This window comes from Crocodylus siamensis, chromosome 5, assembly GCF_052110815.1.
Source record: "Crocodylus siamensis isolate JL-2025a chromosome 5, ASM5211081v1, whole genome shotgun sequence".
In the NCBI taxonomy this organism is placed as follows: Eukaryota; Metazoa; Chordata; order Crocodylia; family Crocodylidae; genus Crocodylus; species Crocodylus siamensis.
Genome location: NC_143399.1, coordinates 60,536,463 through 60,558,692, shown reverse-complemented (window position 1 = coordinate 60,558,692; position 22,230 = coordinate 60,536,463). Strand labels below are relative to the sequence as shown.

The 22,230-nt window shown below is 46.3% G+C and overlaps 1 protein-coding gene across 3 annotated transcripts in view; it reads left to right on the top strand.

The window, feature by feature from the left end:
- Positions 1-48: 48 nt before the first annotated feature.
- Positions 49-22,230, top strand: part of UCHL5 (ubiquitin C-terminal hydrolase L5) — a 40,833-nt gene continuing 18,651 nt past the window's right edge. The window contains exons 1-3 of one of the 3 annotated variants that reach the window (XM_090048488.1): positions 49-277; positions 5,712-5,775; positions 14,658-14,763. In XM_090048488.1, coding sequence (XP_089904614.1) covers positions 196-277; positions 5,712-5,775; positions 14,658-14,763 — 252 coding nt within the window. In that variant the 5' untranslated portion in view covers positions 49-195. Of the gene's footprint in view, positions 278-5,711; positions 5,776-14,657; positions 14,764-20,378; positions 20,463-22,230 lie in introns of those variants that run through there. The other 2 variants (XM_090048487.1, XM_090048489.1) reach the window with 2 other exon arrangements.

The window sequence follows — 22,230 nt, the reverse complement described above, 5'->3', positions numbered from 1 at the left end:
GCGTTACCATGGTAACCGCTGCCAGTGCCCCGGATGTGAGGCTGGATCCCGCTTCCGGTGGGCCCGGGCGCACCTTCCTCACCATAGAGATGACAGGGGCCGCGCGGGCCGCAGAGCCTGCTGGGAAAGCGGCGGCGTGCGTGGGTATCGCCGCTTAGCCGGCTGGTAGCGGCGGCCGCCTGGCGAGCCGACGCCATGGCGGGTGGGGGCAGCGCCGGGGAGTGGTGCCTCATGGAGAGCGACCCAGGCGTCTTCACGGAGCTCATCAAGGGCTTTGGTGAGGGGGCGGCACCCGGGGCGGGTGGGAGGGAGCCCTGGAGAGGCTTGGGCGGCCCCGGGGTGGGATTGGGAGTGGGGTTGGGGTTGCTCCCGAGCGGCTGGGCCTCTGCCTGGCTCTGAGCTTACGGAGAGACCGGCCCGGCCCGGCCCGGTCCTGCTGGAGGTCACGGGTCTCTTGCAACTGCGAGCGCCCTTACCCGCGTCCCCCAGCGCTCAGGGGACTCGTGTGAGGCGGGTGCGGTGGCGTAACACGTTGCATTGCTGAGGGCTGGGATCACCCTTGAGTTGCAGTTCATGCAGCACTGTTGAAACAACGAAGCTGGCATTAGCTGTAACTTTAGAAGCTGGCTTGCACACCACTAATCCTACCATGGTCTGGAAGAAGCTGAGAAACTTGTAACAGGATCATAGTTCACAGCTCTCAATTATGGGTCTGCTTTCTCACCCTTTTTTGCCTGTGCCTAAAATGGAAACCTGGCATCTGGCTTGAGAAATCCAATGAATGAAATCAGGGTTTTTTTACCCTCTGTCACATGGGAAGGTAAGCCATTTATTTCTGCGAAGGTACAGAAATTTCTGTAGAAACCTTACCAAAAAAGCCCTGCCCTGTGTCATTTTAAAGAACAAGCATCCACTGCATGCAGATCTGGAGCATTCTTGCTCTGGAGATAGGAGCATATGGCAACAGAACTAAAGTGAAATTGAATTCTGATCAGTAAAACTTGCTCTTGAGTACCTTTTTGGGTCTGCCAAGTTGCATCTGCTTCATGTTCCTGCAGCTTGGGTAAAGCTGTGATAAGAGAATTATATGTGATTATGAAAAATTCTTCTTTTGTATAATAGATGGAAAATGTCTTCTTTTTTATGATAGGGTGTCTGGGAAGAATAGGATAGTATAGATCTGTATACACTGTTCAGGGGATAGTAGGGAAGAGATCCTTTCTGCATTGTAGCTGCTGGAAACCAGATGCAAGCCCACAGGGGAATGTTGCAGAAGATCAGAATCATGTGCTTCTGGATCTGTGCATGGTGCGAGGGTGGGCTGTTGCTGTGGGCTGAGGTCAGGGCAGCGCCGAGGTCTTCTTTGCGGGGGCTGGGCTGGACTGTGCTTGGGGGGACAGTGGCAGCGCTGGGAGGGGGCTACGGGGGACCTGAATCACCCCAAAATTTGCTGTAACCCCCTGTCCTGACCCTCCTTCCCAGCGCCACCTGCCCTGAGTGCAGCCTGACTCAACCACCGCACTGGTGCCGGCTCTAGCCTGCAGAGGCAGTCCACCCTCTCCCCTCACATGGATCCTGGGGCACACCTCCCCCATGCTCTCCTGGGGTCTGCAGAGTGGCAGGAGCAGACCTGCTCTTTGGACCCTGGTTGAGCTGCTTGCAGCTCCATCCTGTGCCCTGCGCTGTGCAGCCCCAGCCCCATTTCCTCCCTCATAGCTGGGGCCTTGATCTGCTGCCCTCAAGCCCCCTTTCCCTCACAGCAGACTTACCAGCTGGACCCTTCTGCTGTCCCTGTTGTGGGGCTGCGCTCCTGGCTGCCTGCACGCTAAGCTGTGGCTCCGCGCATGCATGGGACATTTATCAGTGGCATTATCGGCCACATCCGCCAAAAAAAGCCGATTGGCACCAATATAATGAAAATCGACTGTGTTGACAATCCAATATGGGACCAATGTATCGATGCACCTCTATTTTTATATCTCCTTAGGTCTCACTAATGATTGAGCATTGTGCTAGGTTATCTTGCATTGTGCTAGAAGAGATTTGGAAGTCCTGTCCTGATTGAATGGCCACCATAATTGAAAACCTTGTTAGCAGTAAGGAGTGAAGTGTAAGAGTGAATGGGTCAGAAAGACTGAACCATATTCATTGCAGAGGTGATTCTCCCAGGTCAACCCTGAAGTATGTTGACAGCCTGTTGTAAAAGATTGTGGTTTGGGGGAAAACTGAGAACTCTGGTCTCCTTGAATTGCCAAAGATGACTATTTCTAAGCACTAAATTAACTTAATTAAATTATCTAGTAGTTAAGTAGCTCATTCTGACAATCTAAAAGTTTTATATACAGTATAACCTCATAAATCCAGATATCAAAAATTGGAAATTTTTGAAAATCTGGCACTTTTTAAGCTCCCCACTCTACTCCCCCAGACGCAGAGGACAAAGCTTGCACGCGGTGGCTACTGCCGCCATCCACCTGTGGCTGCTGCTCTGCCTGTGGCCACTGCTCTGGGACTGGCTACTGGACCTCCTCCCTCTTCCCCCGCTGCTCCACAATTGGTCACCACTCTAGTTTAAAAAATCTGGAATGTTCAGATTTCCAGCCGGTCCTCAGTCCCGATCATGCCAGATTTATACGGTTATACTGTAATTAAATTAGTTTAATAGATTGGTCTGTTCATTTATTGGCCTGAAGTTTAAAGTTTACAGTTCTACTGTTTAAATTAGTGCTAAAAATACCATGTAATATAGAGACGATGAGGTTCATGAGTTTATGCAGTAAAATGTTTAACTGACTGTGCTCCACTCAGGAAAGAACCTTTCTTTTTTCCCCTCTAGGGTGAGCTTTTCTTCTGCTTCAAAGAAAGATTTTTTTTCCCCCCCTTTACCAGAATAGGTCTAGAATTTCTGTGGTTATCTTCCTGGATTAGTAATATTGCATAAGACTGCTATTTAATCTTTTTCTGTTGAAAGGTGGTTCCTTTGTGAAATGAAATTAGTAATACTTCCTTACTTCAAAGGATGATAGAAGCTAAATCAGTGTTTGCAAGCCATACTGATCTCCTGTAATGGACTGTGCTGCTGTTGTGTCAAATCTATTACTACTACTACAAAATACAGAATGTGTTTAGCATATCTTTCCTTGACGGGAATCAACAACATTACTTTAAATCTAATCAGTCGGGACCCCAGCAGGCCCCAGGGAGGTACACCCAGGCCTAGGGTCAGGGCGGATCTAGTCAGGGAACTTCTGGAGGGACTGGATGTGTTTAAATCAGCTGGTCCTGATGATCACCACCCCATAGTGCCGAGGGAATTAGCAGAGGTCATTGCAGAACACCTGGCATGGCTTTACGAGCAGTCATGGTGCTCTGGTGTGGTGCCAGAGGATGGAAAAAGGGCCAATGTGGTTCCCATTTTCAAAAAAGGGAGGAAGGAGAAACCAGGAAACCATAGGCCAGTTAGTCTTACCTCGATCCTGGGTAAGCTTTTTGAGAAGAATTATCATGGTGCATGTCCATGAGGGGCAGCAGGGGAGATTATGCTAAGGGGCAACCAACACGGGTTCATTAAAGGCAAGTCTTGTGAGACCAACCTGGTGGCCTTCTATGACCAGGTCACAAAATCCTTTGATGCAGGGGTAGCAGTGGACATAATCTTTCTGGACTTTAGGAAGGCCTTCAACACTGTCTCTCACCCCATTCTTATTAAAAAACTGGGGGACTGGCATCCATGCCTACACAGTCAAATGGGTCACTAACTGGCTGGAGGGCCGCACCCAGAGAGTAGTGGTGGATGGGTCATTTTTGACCTGGAGGGATGGGGGCAGTGGGGTCCCCCAGGGTTCAGTCCTCGGGCCCGCACTGTTCAACATCTTCATCAGTGACTTGGACGAGGGGGTTAAAAAGCACCCTGTTCAAATTTGCTGACGACACCAAGATGTGGGCATGCTAGAAGGGAGGAATAGGCTGCAATTGGACCTAAACAGGTTACAGGGGTGGGTGGATGAGAACAGGTTAGATTTCAACAGTGACAAGTGCAAGGTGATGCACCTGGGGAGGAAGAACCAGCACCATACCTACAGGCTGGGAAACTCCCTTCTCGTCAGTGCAGAGGGAGAAAAGGATCTTGGAGTCATTAATGATGCCAAAATGAACATGGGCTGACAGTGCGGGGAAGCGGTCAGGAAGGCCAGCCGCACCTTGTCATGCATCCACAGATGCATCTCAAGCAGGTCCAAGGAGGTGATCCTCCCCCTCTATGCAATGCTGGTCAGGCCGCAGTTGGAGTACTGCGTCCGGTTGTGGGTGCTGCACTTCAGGAGGAATGTGGACAACATGGAGAGGGTCCAGAGGAGGGCCACTGGCATGATCAGGGGGCAGTAGGGTAGGCCCTATGAGGAGAAGCTTAGGGACCTGAACCTGTTCAGCCTCCACAAGAGAAGGCTGAGGGGGGATCTAGTGGCCATTTACAAACTAGTCAGGGGGGACCAGCAGGCACTAGGGGAGTCCCTGTTCCCCCAAGCACTACCAGGAGTGACTAGAAGTAAGTCACAAGCTGGCAGAGGGTAGATTCAGACTAGACATTGGGAGGCACTACTTCACTGTCAGGGCGGCTAGGATCTGGAACCAACTTCCAAGGGAAGTGGTGCTGGCTCCTAGCCTGGGGGTCTTTAAGAGGAGGCTGGATGAATACCTTGCCAGGGTCGTTTGACCCCAGTACTCTTTCCTGCTGTGGCAGAGGGTTGGACTTGATGATCTGCCCAGGCCCCTTCCAAGCCTACCAACTATGAAACTGAAACTTTCAAAAATGTATTTTATAATTCTTATTCCATCACTCGTGTTGTCATTTAGAGAAAGTAGGATGACTATTATAACTTCGTGTGTATACAAGAATAGAGTGGCAAAGGTTGAAATTAAAAAGCAAGACATAACTGGAAAAAGGCGTTCATATCTTTATACAGTGCATAAATTATTTGTGAAACAAACTTTCACGAGACAGTATTGATATAGAGAATAATAGAATTTGATGCCTTTGAATAATGGGAGTATTTACAATGACACTGCGCAGGCTATGAACCCTCAAACTTGAAAACACAAGGTCTACCTGTAACTCTGCTAGTTAAAAATAAAATTTCTGTATAGGTCTATTGTTGTTCACTATATTTCCACTGCGGCAACTCTTGCATTAGAGGGTTGGAAATAAGTGTTCTAAGTTCTACTTCTGACTCTGGAATTGTGTTACTTTGGCTTTGACCAGATCACCAAATTTCTCAGTGTCTGTTTCCACTTTTAAAGGCTGCATGACATCCCCTTCCACATATGACTGAATTAAGCTTTCTAATTACATCTTTGAAAAATTATGAGGTCAGCAAATGAAACTTTAAAAGTCTATAATATTTTTGTGTCCTGCTTGTGACTAGTTCAAGCTCTTCTCTTAAAGTATCTTTGGTATCACAATTGTCCAAGAATCCTTCCTGTTGATTTCTGTTGTTTTACATTCACAGGGTCTCTTTATATAAAGACTGGAACATCTGGAAATCAGGGACAATTGGTGATAGTAACAGTTCTTTTTTTTATTGTCAAAAGACAATATATGAAAAGAGACTCTCCTCTACTCTTTTTACGTTATCACTTGTAGGTTTGTGCCTTTTGCATGACAGTATCCTTTTGAATTAAGGTAAGTAAAGGAACACATATCTTTGCTCTTCTAGGTTGCAGAGGAGCACAAGTTGAAGAAATATGGAGTTTGGAGCCTGAGAACTTTGAAAAATTGAGGTAAGCTATTAGACGCAGAAGAGCAATGTGGCTTTTCCAGTCTGTTTTTTATCTCTAGCAGTCTGTAAATCGTATTTGTTTGTTCTAAGCTCCTTGCATAAATGAACAAATTGTTCTAAGCTCCTTGCATAAATGAACAAATTGTCTTAGACTAATAGCAATCTGCTACATTATTACCTGTTTCAGCAGCAGTTTATCAACATATTATCATTGCACATGAAATTTATAGCCTTTTATTAGGATCTTTAGATTGTTTAAACTAACTTTTCAGCAAAGCCTTCTTTATAAGAATTATGTGGTTCAGTGGCTAGATAAGGAACCTCTCAGAAATGTCTGTAAGCAAAAGTTGCTTAACCTCTCTGTTTCTTGTCATGTCTTGTTTTGGACTGCTGTAACCTGCTCTTACTGGAAACGCTAAGTATTTTGCCATTCCATCCATACAATGAATGAAGAGCATTATATTTATTCATGTATAGGAGCTTGAAAGGAAATAGAATGGTTGGAGACCCTTAAAAACAAAACACACAAAAAACTGTTTTACCAGAAGCAGCAATGTGTTAATTTGATTTGGCTCCACAATGTCTGTATAGATCGTGTGCTTCGGTGCGGCTTTTTGGCTCTTTTATCTGAAGCTGAGTCAATCAGCTGTTAGATAAAAGCACCAAAAAAGCTGATAGATAAAAGCACCCAAAAAGCCTGAGCTACAGACTCGAGGTGAGCTGGGTCCACCTAATGCTCTGCCCCTCTTGGGAATGCACTGAGTTTGGCACAGGATTGCATGGAGTTTAAAGTAAGGTGCCAGTGTGTTTTGTTATTTTTCTTTGTTTTAACATCTGCAAAGAGCTACAGTTATCAAATGCAAGTCCCTTTTGCTTCCTGTGTAACTATCTACATTTATATAATGTTCCAGAACATATGAAGTACACAATTTATGACTTGAAGTGCTGTTTGATTACAAATTAATTTAGCAGTCTTTTGTTATTAGGAATTACCAGTATGTTACTACAGAGATGGTAGATGTTGCTATCAGCTATCTCTGTAGGTTGAACTTTTATTTAAAAAAAAATACCCAGAATAATATCTGTTAATCATGAGATAACAGCTTTGCTTTCCTATTCTCTTCAGATTAAATTTCTGTAACCTCATATTGTGGCCAGTTTTGTACCTAGTCATTTCCCCATTCACTTTCTCTAGTATTTTAGCTTTAATATAAGTATTCACAACTGCTCTTAACTCTTGGAGTATAGGCACTGTTGGGACTGCAGTGGGCCCAGTATCTGGGGAAATTTGTGACTTGTTTATGTTTCCTAGTCAGGGACTAAAATATTTGCTTATCCCCTGCATTCAGGAGTGTCACGGGGCAGGGCGCAGGGGCAGCCGTGATCCCTCTAGCGCCCCCCTACCGTACCAAGTAGGCGATCCAGCACCTTCTTATCTCGCCCGCCACATCTTTGATGATATCTGGTTCTATATGGGAGGCTGCCTTTGATCCCCTAGTACACAGTGTTATGCTGGAACTATTCCCCGTTCCGTATGGGGTGACTCGGTGCACCCCAGCCTTAAGGGCTATGCGTGCCTCCAACTTCCCCTTTTGCACACCCCAAGCCTCGCAGCTGTACCGGACGTTCTCGTGTCATATGCTCGCTCCTACCTGGGGTCTCTCGATACGCGCATTCCCTCTCTCTGGGGTTTCTCCGTACGCGTGCCCAATATACTCACCCCTTCCGGGCTTCTGTCCACCCTCTCGCCCTTTCCGGGCCTCTAGTCACGCGCTCGGCTCTGTCGAGCTCCTATCAGCCAGGCCCCTATCCGCACGTCCACCACTCTCCAGGCTTACTCTCGCGTGCCTGCCCCTCTCCGGGACTTCTACCGCGCGCTCGCCTTTCTCTGGGACTTAGTGTCAGTAGGGTGCTAGTCGCTCACCCTGGAGCCTCTTATTTTAAACTGCCCTCCGGGCTTGTTATCACGTGCCAGCCTCTCTCCCGGACTCTTACCGCACGCTCGCCCAGGCTTCCTGTTCCCGTATGCCTGCCCTCTCTAGGGCCTCGGCCACGCTTCTAGTGCTCCTCGTCCTCTCTGGGGCCTGTGCGGCGCTTCTTGCGCCTTTTGCCCTCTCTGGGGCCTGTGCGACGCTTCTCACCCTCTCGGGGGCCTATGCCGCACTGCCCGCGCTTCTCACCCGCACTCAGGCTTCCCAAGGTTGGGGCTCAGGCGGCCTTAGCCTTACCTGGCCCCAGACCCCTTTCCTGGGTCGTACGCCCTACTGGGCAAAATACCGCCCTCACGGGCTGGGGTCTCAACACCCCACACACTGCGCCTCTCTGGCACTCACCTGCTGTGCCAGCTATGGCGCCAATCACTATGCCGCCCTGGCACCGCTTGCTGTGCCCTTACTGGGCACCAGGAACTCCCAGATTATTGGGGAACTCCCATGAGGCCTCCTCGCACCCCTACAGCCTCACCCGGTCCTCCGGTATTCACACAAACAGCCCTACTGCAAAGCAAACTACTAGCCAACCGGCTCTAACTCAGAATAAGCCTACCAGCTATAACATAAGGGTCCAGGCTCAAACTGGCCCTCTTGCAGAGGCATCTCCATCAGGATTCTCTCTGCCCTCACCATGCTGCAGCCCGTTAGGTGCTCAGGCTGCACCGCTTGTCTCAATGTTAATTCAAAATTAGGAAGGGTTGTTCTGGTTTTTGTGACTCATTCTTGAGAAGCATTAGACTCTGGGTCTAAATGTTCAAAGTGTGTTGTAGTTCTTAGGGCAGCTGCATCCCTTGTCCTCTCTGAGTCTTTTTAATGGTACTCTTTCTCAGACCATTGGCTGTCACTTACCAAGGTGGGACTGCACAGTTTTGGTTCTAAACTGGGTCTTGGGCAGGAGTGGCAAAGGAGTTTGTAATCAGGCAGCATTCTTAAGGGAAACAGCTGCGTTTATTTACTTTGTTCTAATTGGACACTTAAGTTTGTCTGCATGCTTAGTATGTTGTTGCCATGTTGTGGGACTATAGTAGGTCCTGACTACTTTGCTTATGCCTACCAAACTTCCTTTTGTGCCCTGTCAGTTTGTACCTGCATGACAGCTCACTTCAAGGTCCATTCTCCAATATGTGTTTAACACTTTAAATGTTTAACATTTAAGTCCCCTGCTCTCTGGGTTGCCAGCATTACCAAAAGAGCTACGTAACTTTGTCAGGAAATAGTGGCCAAACAACAGTGAAGATGCTGTCTTGTAAGTGTTCAGGAATCTGCTTATAAAAAGCCATATCATCCTTCTGATGAACTTAACCAATACATTTGTAGAGGAAAGTTCAGTATAACTGTATGACTAGGTCACATACAAGGTCATATTACCAGATTAAATAGTACAGCCTTAAATACAGTAAATTCACAGTTCCTTTAGGTAGATGTGCACCAATGCATTGGTCTGATACCGGATCGGCACTGATATAAAGAAAATTGAGTATATGAGAAATTGACTTGATGTGGCTGACAATTTGACCCATAAATGCCCGTGCATGCACACAACCGCAGCGTAGCATGTAGGCAGTGAGGAGTGCAGCCTGGCAGTTTGGAGAGCCATATACAGCTGGTAGGTCTATTGTGGTGGAAGGGAAGGGGCATGGGGTGTAGATCAATGCCCCACCCCAGTGGGGGAGGGAGAGGGGCTGGGGCAGGCGCTGTGCAGCCAGGGTGGGGCGGGGTGCCAGACAGAGCTGCAGCTTGTCTGGGGCCCACAGGAAGGAAGGGCGGCTCCTGCCACTGTGTGCCTCCTGCGAGAGCATGGTGGGGGGAGCATGTGCCCCTGGATCTGCGTGGGGCATAGATTTTTAGATTGTTAGGGGCTGGAAGGGACCTTGTAGATCATCAGGTCCAGTCCCCCTACACTAGGCAGGACAAGACAATTGGGGTCAAGTACCCCAGCAAGGTGACTGTCCAGTCTCCTTTTGAAGATTTCCGAGGTAGGTGACTGCACCACCACTGGAGGGAGTTTATTCCCCCATCTGGACACCCTAACTGTGAAGGAATTTTTCCTGGAATTGAGCCTGAATTGCCCTTCCAGGAATTTGTATCCGTTGCTCCTGGTCTTCCCCAGGGGTACCCTGGTGAACCGAGTTTTTGATGTACTCCCCTGATGTGAACCAGCATGGTCGATATATTCTCCTGATGTGAACCTTTTCAGACCAGCCTGATTGCCTTCTACGATCAGGTCACAAAATCACTGGACGCAGGTGTTGTGGTAGATGTAGTCTTTCTGGACTTCAGGAAGGCCTTTGACACTGTCTCCCACCCCATTCTCATTAAAAAGCTAGGTGACTGTGGCATTGATTGTCTACAGTCAGATGGATTGCAAATTGGCTGAGGGGTCGCACTCAAGAGAGTGGTGGTGGACGGGTCATTTTCGACCAGGAGGGAAGTGGGTAGTGGGGTCCCCCAGGGCTCAGTCCTTGGGCCCGCACTGTTCAATTTCATTCTTTCTTGGATGATAGGGTGAAGAGCAGCCTGTTTAAATTCGCAGACATCACCAAGATGTGGGGTGAGGTGGGCATGCTAGAAGGGAAGGACAGATTACAGCAGGATCTGGACAGGTTACAGTAGTGGGCAAATGAAAATAGGATGGAATTCAATACTGAGAAGTGCAGGGTGCTGCACTTGGGCAGTAGGAACCAGCAGCATACCTATAGGCTGGGGAACTCCCTTCTCAAAAGCACGGTGGCAGAAAGAGATCTTAGAGTCATTATTGAGGCTGACAATGTGAGAACACAGTCATTGTTGGGCTGACAATGTGAGAACACGGTCAGTAGAGCTAACCATACCTTGTCCTGCATCCACTGATGCATCACAAGCAGGGCCAAGGAGGTGATCCTCCCCCTCTACGCAACGCTGGTCAGGCCGCAGCTGCAGCACTGCGTCCAGTTGTGGGCACCGCACTTCAGGAGGGATGTGGACAGCACTGAAAGGGTCCAAAGGAGGGCCACTCGCATGATCCGGGGACAGCAGGGTAGACCCTATGAGGAGAGGCTACGGTACCTGAACCTGTTCAGCCTTCGCAAGAGAAGGCGGAGGGGGGACCTGGTGACCGTCTATAAACTTACTAGGGGGGACCAGTGGGGTTTGGGAGAGACCTTGTTCCCCCGACTGCCTTCCGGAGTAACAAGGAATAATGGCCATAAGTTGCTAAAGAGTAGGTTTAAACTATACATTAGAAGGTGCTACTTCACAGTCAGGGCATCTAGGATCTGGAACCAACTTCCAAGGGAGTCTTTACCTACCCTGGGGGTCTTTAAGAGGAAGCTCGACATTCACCTGGCTGGGGTCATATGAGCCCAGTTTTCTCTCCTGTCCATGGCAGGAGGTCGGACTAGAAGATTTACAAGGTCGCTTCTGACCCTACATCTATGAATCTATGATGTAGCAGTAAGCCGCTACTAAGTCCCTTTTCAGCCTTCTCTTCTGTAGGCTGAAGAGGCCCAAGTCTCTCAGCCTCTCCTCATATGGCTTGCCTTGCAAATCCCTGATGATACAGGTGACTCTTCTCTGGACCCTCAAGTTTTTTCCATGTTCTTGTTGAAGTGCAGTACTGAGAACTGGATGCAGTTCTCCAGCTGCGGTCTCACCAGCGTGGAGTACAGTGGGGGAGTATTGCTTCCTTAGTTTTGCATGAGATGCAATGGTTAATGCATGCCAGCACATTGTGCGATGCTGTGGCCAGCAGGGCAAACTGCCAGCTCGGTTCATGTGATGGTCGAACACTACCCCTAGGTCCCTTTCGGCTGTGGTGCAAGTCAAATTGTCGCCAGCACACCTGTAGGTATGTTGGGGATTGTTTGCCCCCAGATGGAGCACCTTACACTTCTGAGTGTTGGACTGTATCTGGTTCCAGTCTGCCCAGCTTTCCAGCCTGTCCAGGTCTGCCTGTATCTGCAACCTATCTTCTGGCGTGGCCACGCTCCCCAATTACTTGGTGACATCTGCCAACTTGGCCAGAGAGCTTTTTACCCCCACATCCAAATTCTGGGTGGGGTGCAGCTGTGGGCTGGGGCCGGGGCTATACTGGGCTCTTCCCAGTACATGGGGGGGCAGCGTTGAACCAGGCTGCTCTTGGGGTGGGTAGCAGCAGTGCTGGAAGGGGTGTAATGGGTGGGCTATGGCAAATTTTGTGGTGGCTACAGCCTCCCCATAGCTACCCTTCCAGTGCTGCCACAGCCCAGCCCAGCGCCCTCCAGGAAGAACCCGGCACAGCCCTAGCCCACACCGGCAGCCCGCCTCACCCACACCCCACGCAAATTCAGGGGCACACGCCTGCCAAGCCCTCCTGGGGTGCATGCAGCAGCGGGAGCTGCCCCTCCCCCCCCCGATGAGCCGTGGTTCCATCCCGAGCCCAGCCATGGCCCCAGTGTTACTCCCTCACCGCAGGGGCCTTGATCTGCCCCTCCATGCCCCTCCCCTCCTCTCCCCCTTCACATTCCACCACAGCAAACTTACCAGCTGCACACAGTTCTCCAAGCTGCAGGGCTGTGTATTGGAAATCGGATTGGTATCGGCTGATATGCTTCCTTAAAAATTGACTATCAGCATAGGCCCCAAAATCTATATCAGTCCACCCCTACCATTATGTTGAGTTTTGACCTGCAGTTGTCACTTGCCCCAACCAAACTAGAATTTTAAAACATGAATAAGCCCTATACAACCAAAAAGCTGTTTTGGCCAGCCCCTGAAAAGAATTACTATTTGTGTTATTAATGAACATCATGCCATTGTGTATGAACTGTTTCACTTTAGCAGTGCACGGAAAACATTTTTAGAACCTGTCCTATTATTTATCATAATTTAACATTTGTGTTCTGGTAATATCTTGGGGTCTCAAGTAAGATCAAAGTTCTGTTGCATTAGATACGATACAAAAAGTAAAAGGGAGTTTCCATTTGGAACGTCATGCATCTAAGTGGGGAAAGTAAGGGACAGAAAAGAAGCTTTATTATCCCTGCTTCTCAAATTAAGAAATCGGAATGGTCAGAGTGTGTGTGGTAGTTCTTTCACATCCTGTAGAAGTACCAAACTTAGTATTAAACTCATAAATTCCAGGACTTATAATTGATTAGTTAACCTTGTGAGAGTTAGCTGCTTTAGTTACAAAAACACCCATGCAGACATCTGAAAATAGCATATACTCATGGTGGAACTGTGGGTAAGAGAAGCCTGGCAGTGTTTTAAACCTTTTTTTGTGAGGTTTAGTGCATGCTTGATTTCTGTATCCTTACTGACCAAATGTATATTAGAATTTAATCAGAATAACACCTTGGCTTACCAGCTGAACCACAGGACAAGCAGTGACTGATCAGCAGGGATCCGGCTTTTACGTTTCCCATGGAAAAACAGAAAAAAACATGGCATGGATTTCCCATTTTCTACCAGAGAAAACACAGATTTTCCCTTTTAGAAGAGAAACCCACGGATTTCCCCCTTTTGCAAAGAGCTCTGCAGGCTGGCCGGGATGGGGTTTGCAGCCTCCCCATTCCCGACTGGCTGCAAATCCCTGCCACTCCTGGCCAGCTGCAAATCCCCCTTCCTGGCTGGAGTGCCCTGCCAGGGAGTGCCCAAGCTGGTTGGGGGCTGAGGGAGTGGAGAGGCTGCAATCCCCACCCCCCTTCCCAGCCAGAGTGCCCAGGGGGTTGGAAACCTCCCCTGCCCCGGAGTGCCTGGCCAGCTACAACTCCTTCCCCCCCGGCTCCCTCAGCCAGCTTGGGTGCTGTCTGGCCGGGAGGTGGGGCCTCCAGCCAGCCAGGCATTACGGCTGGGAATGGGGAGGCTGCAAACCTCCCACCCCCCCAGGTTGGAGTGCTCAGCTGGCTGCAAACCCTGGGTCGCAAACACTGCTGCCCTCCCCAGGCCCTCCGGAGCACTGCGTGTGTGACTGGCATGGCAGGACACAGCAGGGCCACACAGGAAAGCTCTTTGCCGCGGCAAGCTCTGCACTGTCCTGGCCATGCTTCCTCTTTGTACACGGGGGCAGTGCAGGGTTGTGCTCCTCACTGCTGCCCCTGCATGCAGGGGAAGCATGGCCAGGGCCGTGTGGAGCTCACAGTGGCAGGAAGCTTTCATTTGTGTCCCCCCTGCGTGCTGCCATGCTGGGTTGCACACGCTGCACTCTGGAGAGTCTGGGGGAGGGCAGCAAAGAGGGGAACACGAGCCTGCAGCCCATACCCACCTTGCCCCCACCCCCCAAATAGATCTGGGGGGCATGGTTCCTCCCCTACCCCCAAGGTGCTCAGACTGCCATCAGGAGCCAGCCCTGTCTGAGCCCACAGCAAGCAGCAGCAGTGGGGGAGCCAGCTCATGTGCCTGCTGCAGCAGCCACTACCTTCCATTGAGGGCAGGAGACTGTAGACCTGGGTCCCTGGCCCCATCGCCATGGCAGCTGGTGCCCCCTCCTGGGGGGGGTAGGGGCTGTGGGTGGGGGGCAAAGGGCACAAGCAGGGCTGGGGAGCTGGAGGGGTGGGGAGTGTGGGACACCAGCAGGGCTGTGGGGATCATTTAATTTTAACTATGAATTTTGAGGTTTTTATCAGAGAATTTTTGTTTGTTTGTTTGTTTATTTTCATATCATGGAAAACCAGGATCCCTGCTTGGCAGAAGTGTCAGTTAAGCACTAACTCTAGCTAGATTTACAGGTGGCACCTCTGAAAATTAGTCCAAAAGTTTGGTCATTCTAATTTAGGGAGCACTTCTGAAAGCCTGAGCTTAATGGCCTGTGTAGGATGAACAAATTAGCTAAGTTGTTTTGCCTCAGTTGAGTGTGCAGTTACCTTAGAAATAATTTGTACTACTCTTTGTACTATTCTTCATCTCACTTTTTGTTTTGACCTTCATTTTATAGACCAGTACATGGGCTGATCTTCCTTTTCAAGTGGCAGCCAGGAGAAGAACCAGCAGGCTCTGTTGTTCAGGATTCCAGATTGGATACAATATTTTTTGCTAAGCAGGTACAATCAGTTTAATGACTTCCTTAAATGTGTCATGAAGCAGAATTTTTAAATTCAGTGATATTACTGTTAAAATGTTCACGGAGTTAAGCAGCTGTTAAAGGATAAGTAAAGACGGACCAAAATCATGATTTTTGCAATTTTTGCAGAAACCATGATTTTAGGGAGGCTCTGCAAAAAAGTGTGGGTTCCTTTCTTGCTTTTGGCAAGCTCCCTGAAACAAAAAAATCACCAAAAATAAAATGCTGCTGCTCTGGGGAGCCAGCAGACCTTGTGGTCACTGCAGCCTGGCCACGCAGCCCGCCAAGGGGAAGAGTGGTGGAGGGCTGCTGGCATGGCAGGTTGGTTACTGCCCCTTCACCACTGATTAGTGGTGAGGAGCAGGATTACATGACGGACAGTCCTTGCAGCCAGTTGGTGGGGAAAGGTGGGGTCATGCTGACGGTCCTTGTAGCCAATCAGCAGCAAGGGGCATGACTGCTGAGGCCCCAAGACCAATGAGAGGCATGAGGGTGGGGGGGGCAAAAATGGCTGCCAGCCCTGAAGTTTGTCTGCAAAATTGGCCAGCAGCTGTCTCAACTTCGATAGGCTCCTAAAGATGAGCAATTGTAAAGCTATCCAGGTGGTAGGCATCCAGTGTTAGAGTAAGATCTGGCAAAGTAGCCCTGTTTGGTATGCTGAGTTAAACCAAATCATATGAACCAAACAGAATTGAAATTCTGTTGGGGAGGCTGCTGCAAAATAAACGTGAATGATGATTTCCTTTTAGTGTCAGCAAGTTTTATGTAGTAGGTGTTTTCTTTAGTCTAATGAGTAAATGACATTTTGAAACCACTTTCAACAAAATATTATGGGAGAAATGTTTCCTCAACCAGTAGATACATTGTCACTACTTCTCAAATGTTCATCACTGGAAACATTTTCATCCTAGATCAATATTTATCAGTTTTTTGTCAAATCTGATTTGAAAATTTCAGTAACTTTTTATCTAAATATAAAATATGAAAAATTTGAAATGGAAGTTAAAGCAAATATTTTTTATGCAAAAAGAATTCATCTTCTTTCATTAACAACTATCCTGCCTTAATACTGAAGTGTCCCATATTTTAGCTTTGGCTGGCTGGTCAGTTTATAGCTAGCAAGTTAAAGAAATAAAGGAGAATAACCTGATCAAATGTAAGCTTACCGCCACAAAAAGGGAGGTTAGTAAGACTTTAACCTTAAAGATATTTCTCAAGCACTGATAAGCATTACTAAATTTATGAGGTCTGTATTCTTCCCACTCAGTGTTCTTTCTGTCTCTCTCTCCTCATAAAGTACGTGAATCAGAAGTACAGATCCTTGAAACAGAACTTACAGAAAATGCTTTATGCAACAGAACTGGTTTTTGTATTTCGTCACGGATTTAGACAGTGCATCACATCTGAGGTTTTGATGATTGGGAGTTTTTTTTACTTGGGCCTAGTCACAAGTAGAAAAGTGGAAAATAAAAGCTTTCCGAATGTCTCCATTATGTCTCATGGCTCTTCCACACACACATTTCTTTATGTTGATAACTTCAGTTTATCTGTCCACTTTATTTCCCTACTCTCTCACTCTGGTCTAAGAGTCCTTCTACCTCTTTCTCTCTCCTAATCCTTTTTTTTTTTTTCTTTCTCTGCTGTATTTCTAGTTTGGTGAAGCAAAAATACCAACTAATATTTCTAGTCTGGTATTACAGTAAAAGTAGGCAGATAGTTATTCATCTCCATAGTAACCCAGACTCCGCTCTCCACCATAATCAAACATGCTGCTGCTGTTGCTTGTTACAAGTTGCAAATCATTTTGTCTGTTTTGCTTTCTACTAGTTTGTCTCTTCCTTACTTTTCTGCTAAACTCATTTCTGAAGTATAGCGGAGGGGTGCTTTAAAGAAAGCAAAAAAGTCAGTGAATCTGTTTTAAAATGTAATTGTATGGAGGGATAATTAATTAAAGGTTTTATTTAATTTAAAGCTATTGTCATTCTCTAAAGCTTGAAAATATAGGTCATCTCTCTGTTGGAAGATGAGGAAGTCATGAGGTTTTGTGGGGAGCTTCCATTTAAGGATTACACTCAAGTGACTGTGATGCTTAATTATTCCTTCAGTTTTTTTATGCAATTAATTTAAAAACGGGGTGCTCACCCTCCAGCCTGCAGGCTAAATACAACCCAGAGAATCATGGTATCCTACCCACAAGGCTTCCCAGAGATCCATAAATTTGGTGGCAGGGGAGCAGTGGCAATTAGCATAGCCACCCTCCCTGGCTACCAAATTTGCAGACCCCTCAGGGCCAAGTTGGGGCCAGGCCATGCCCCATTCTCTCTGCACGGATGGGTTGGAGCCACGCCACACCCTTGCCCTCCCCAAGGCTAGATTGGGCAGCCATGCCCCTTCCCCCTGCAGCTGGATCAGAGCCCGGCCATGCCTTGTCCATCTGTGTGCGGCCAGTTTGGGGCCAGCCTGCCCTCCTCTCCTTTCCTCCCATATGGCCAAATGGGTCCCTGTGACATCCACCACTGTCACCAGAATAGGATCACCAGCTAGACCCAGCCTATGGACAGCCTAGGTGCTGTCCATCCGGCTTGCTGGCCATAAAGATTCAGCCCCACTGGCATAAAATGTGCATTAACTACTCTTAAAGTGTGTGTCACTCAATAGTACTATTTCAAAAGCGTCCTTCATAGTGTTTCCATTGGGCTCCTTTTTTTTCTTTGCTTCTTTGACCGTGTCTGTACTAGTCAAGTGCAATGGCTTAGCTAAATAAAAACACATGAAGTATGATAAATATAGAGGCTGAAAGGATTTTTCTTCTTATTTTCTGTACTAACATCTCTAAATTCAGTGACAACCATTTTGAGAACAGTAAGCCTCTTCAGTCTCAGTTATCATGTGACTCTGACCAGTTTGTCTTCTGAAACTCCCGGTGAGTCCTTCAGTGAAACATGGAGAAATTAGAGTTGTTATAATCTGTATTTCTAAATACAGTGTATGCAGTGTACAGTATATTTGGGACTGAAAAAGGACTATGTACTTATATGAACTAAATATAAACAATTGTTACATGCACAGTCCTCTCAGTTTTGTAATATTAGTAGTTACAAAACTGATTAGCTCCCCCCTCCCAGTTTTCAATGCTTTTGATAATCATTGATACAATAATAATTGTTCTAAAAATCAGGTTCTGGGCGGTTAACAGAAGCTTTGAAAAGAAGGGGAGAGAGCAGCCGTAAAACTGATTAACTCCTGTCCTTTCCAAGGTTTCTGATAGCAGCCCTTGACAGCTGATTTCCATGTCACGGTTTATGAGGCACTGATGCAAAGAATAGTTAGTTACAAGGTAGAAAGTTAGAGTTAGTGTGCCCTTAACTTCAGTACAATTAAACTGTAGTGTGGCTGAAAAATTTTATGCACTTAATATGCAAGTTATTCTCAACCTCATTAGTCTAAAGGTACCCCTCTGAAAATGCTCACTCTTAGCTTTCACTCATTTTTTTGATTATAGAAAAGTAAGAGAGCAATTCTGTTGTTAAAGAACTCAGAAAGACCACAACAAATTAGAATTTTTTTGACACTGGATTCCTGCTTGAAATCTATTGGGCTTATTCTATGAATTATGTGTAGATATTTGTACATGCAGCAGTGCTGTAGTGTGGCACCCTGCAGCCTTTAGGCTAGGGACAAATATTGAAAAAGCTTCAGCCTGAATTGATTCGATCTTTGCAGGTTAGTCTAACCTGGCTAGGCTAAACCAGTTTGTAAGTGTACAAACATCCCCTCTGGACTGAAAAGACTCAGGCACATGCCTGCAGTGACTCAGGCTAGAAGCTAGGGGACGCTAGAGCAGCCTTCCCTTCCCTGCCACAGAACTGAGCTGAGAGCCCCCCCACCCCAGCAGCCCAGCAGGGAATGTTTATTACCTCTAGCTCAGTGTTTATCAGCCCATTAAGAAAACAAAGCCTCTCTCCAGTACTTCAAGCCCTTCTTAAACAGCTTTTCCAAGGAAGGACATTACCAGCTACCTGTTGATTAGCTCCAAAAAGCCTGTCTGCCTTTGTCATCTCCCACAGCATGGACTGTAGCCAGCATGTGGTCTATTAGCTAATGCTGAGAGGTGTCTGTAAAGCAGAGGGGCAGGGGGAATAATCCCTGTTTAGCAGGGAGAAGCCAGGCAGACATCTGCAGTCTCTGCCAGAGCTCCAGCCAGGGAGCAGAGGGGAAGGGCCAGCCCTGCTGTGGAGCAGAGAGCCCCACCCAGCCCAGAGAGCATGCCAGGATGCTGGGGGAGTCTGGTGTATCTTAAACAAACAAGGGCTCTGGGACAAACATTGCGTAAACTGGTTTGACCTAAATCAGTTAAGTCTGATACTACATTCAGCCAAGTTTATCTCAAACCAGTTTCAGGGATTTTCAAACTGGTTGATGTGCACTGAAAATCTGTTCTGTTACAGGTTTAAACCAGTTTCTGATCACTTAAACCAGTTTATATGTAATGTTTGTCCCTAGCCTTAAATATAGCCAGACTGTGTAACAATTTAATTAATAGGCAACACACTGAAACCTGTTTTATGTTATGTGATTAAGTGAAGTGTATCTACTTATCCATATTAATGAAGTACAGTACGGAGTAAACCAAACTGAAGGCAAGAAAAAAAAATTTAAAGCACTGGAGGTGGGAGCAGGATGGGGGAGAGGAAAAGTCATAAGCCACTTTGAGGTGGGGAGGAGGGGATAAATCCACTCTTCTATTAATCTAGCAACTCTGAAAAAACCTTGCAAACTTCTAGTTCTGTCGTCTTATTTTTTCTGGAAAAGTAAATATTGCTCCATTATTTATGTCTCATTTACTGTGATGTAAAGGTAGGTGAGCAGATATTATGTCTGTGCTAGCAGACTTCCAATACAGGTTGGCAAGGCTGCAGTAAGCCAATTTAATGTTGAACATTAAGGATTGGTGGTTTGTCATTCTGTCTTCAATATAACTATGCAGTTAGAGTACCAAATGTCCTGAGGAGCTACAACTTTCTTTTTTTGCTTTCCTAACTCAAGTTCTTGAACTTCTTTCATGTCTTTAAGTTGTTTTGTTTTTTTTTAATTTACATGTAAACAGAGACCTTGTGTTTGTATGTTTAGCTTTGATATTGGTAAAATGTAGATCGCCATAGCAATGTATATCAGTATTGGTAAAGATGCAATCTGGAAACTTTACAAAAGGATTATCACTACTATAGATCAGTATTTGTTCAAATTCCCACCATAAATTCCATCTTGCAACTTTATTTTTAAATATTCAGACCTCTAACTTGATATATCAAAGATCATGATTCTGAAACAGTGTCTCTTAAAAGAAAAACTTAATCTTATGAGAGTTAAAGAGTCTTAAAACAAATCTAAACACTTCTGTGTTATAGCTCATTATTCCTTCTCTGGTCATCTTATAGTATTAAAGTTGACAACTAGGCTACAGCTTTTGAATATACTGGGGACAGTTTTTAATTAAAAAGTTGGTTTACTATGCATGAATATTAAGGGTTTTTTTATTACCTTGCTCAGTTTTATGTGAATTCATGTTAAATTTGGCCTCCCTGTTATGCCTAGGTATGATATGGTCCTCATATTGGGGCCTCAGAACTGTGGATGATCATACATACCATTTGAGCTAGGATACCTAGGCACAGTAAGGTGAGTTAAGGATACAGTTTCAGCCTTAACTCTGAATTTCCTAACTTCTGTCTTGTTAAACTAGAACATTAACATGCATTGTCTATCACAGTGGTTACCTGTATTAATGCTGCTGCTAAATGTATTTGACCATGTTCAGCATTGTTTTAAAACCACTGTTTCCCAAGTAAACTTCTTTTCATGAATTGGTGCAGAAATCTTAGCAGAAGCGGACACTGCTCAACAAGTAATCAACTTTTATGAGTCATTACTGTGAGCTTACATGCTTCTACTAATTTTTTTGATCTTCAGTATTGTGCTAAATGTATTACTGTAATACGCAAATTCACAATGAGCATTTATTTGTTGCTGTGTGGTGATTTATAGAACAATATTTGGGAACTAAACACAATATATCTGATAGGAGGAAGAATGCTGAGTCTCTGATATTAGTAACAAAAAATAACATTAAGGCTGTCTACATCCTAGTAATCAGGGAAGCATGATTATGTTTTTAGAACTCCTGTTGACTTAAACCTTGGAGCTTTCAGATTTAGTAATGCTAAATACCATGTGTGATCAGCCCAAGTGGAGGATAAGTATGAAATAATAAATAGATCGCATTGCATACATCTGACATATAATTAAAGTCACAGTCTTCCAAAATTTTGAGACATTCAGAAGATTAATAGATTAATAAGGACACAAGCCCATGTGTTGTGTTAAGCCCATGTGTTATTAAGACCCTTAACCCTCATATTTTTTTGGTTCTCCAGACCCCTTCAAAAGAGACTGTCTGATGAGAATGAGGAAGAATAGCAGAGGTGCAAGAAATTGGCCTTGAATCACAGATCTCAATGCGGGGGTCCATGAGCAGGTGTAGGGAGGTCATGCTGGCCCGACACGGGAAAGGAACTTCTTTGGCTGCCTGGGGCTGAGGTGAGCCCCACAGAAAGGGGCTGGGGTGGGCCTGCCCCAAAGGCTTCATCTTCCAGGCAGGTGGGCAAGGCTCTGCGCTGCTACTGCTCTAGTGAGTGGGGCCCCAGCGCTCCCCACTGCCAAGCCTTACCTGCTGCATTCTGCTGCTGGGTAGGAAGGGGCAGCAGGCTGTGGAATTTTTATAGCATAGTAGGGGGTCCTTCAAGAAGAAAGAAGTTGAGAATCCCTGGCCTAGAGTACTAAATTGTTCTACCATGCTATATGTTTCCCCATCTTCAAATCAACCTATAAATTCAAGCTGGTGAGGATGCCACACCTGCTTTTTAAATGTAAATTTAGAGTACAGAACAACATTACCATGTGATTTATATTAGCTGTATATTGTTTTCTGTGTGGAATTTGAGTTGTTGTGTTTAGACCCAATGGAGCAAAAAGCCTGGTACATGCCTAGTTAAGATAGTCCTCATCCTACCACTGTTGCATGTGAAAGACATACTTAAAAGATAATACTGAGGAAATTCCAGTATGACCAGGGTGATGGGGATTAGTAACTCTGTCTTCTAACGGGTATCTTCAGTTATTTCTCTTTCCATGTTGATTTCCCATCCAACATCCTAGCATTCCACTTCCTTGTCTTCTTCCTTGTTTGACCTGCAGCTTTGAATCAAGGGTGCTCTTGATCAAAAGAGCCACTTGCTCGCTTTTATTTTCAGTAAGCACTGTTCTTTTTCATCCCCCCCTTTGGCTGTCAGCCATTCACACCTTTAACTTCAGCCCCCTTTTCTATTTTGTTAACTCAGTCATTGTCATCTTTGACTCCTTGTTGCAAAGCCCATTCCCTCAACACCCT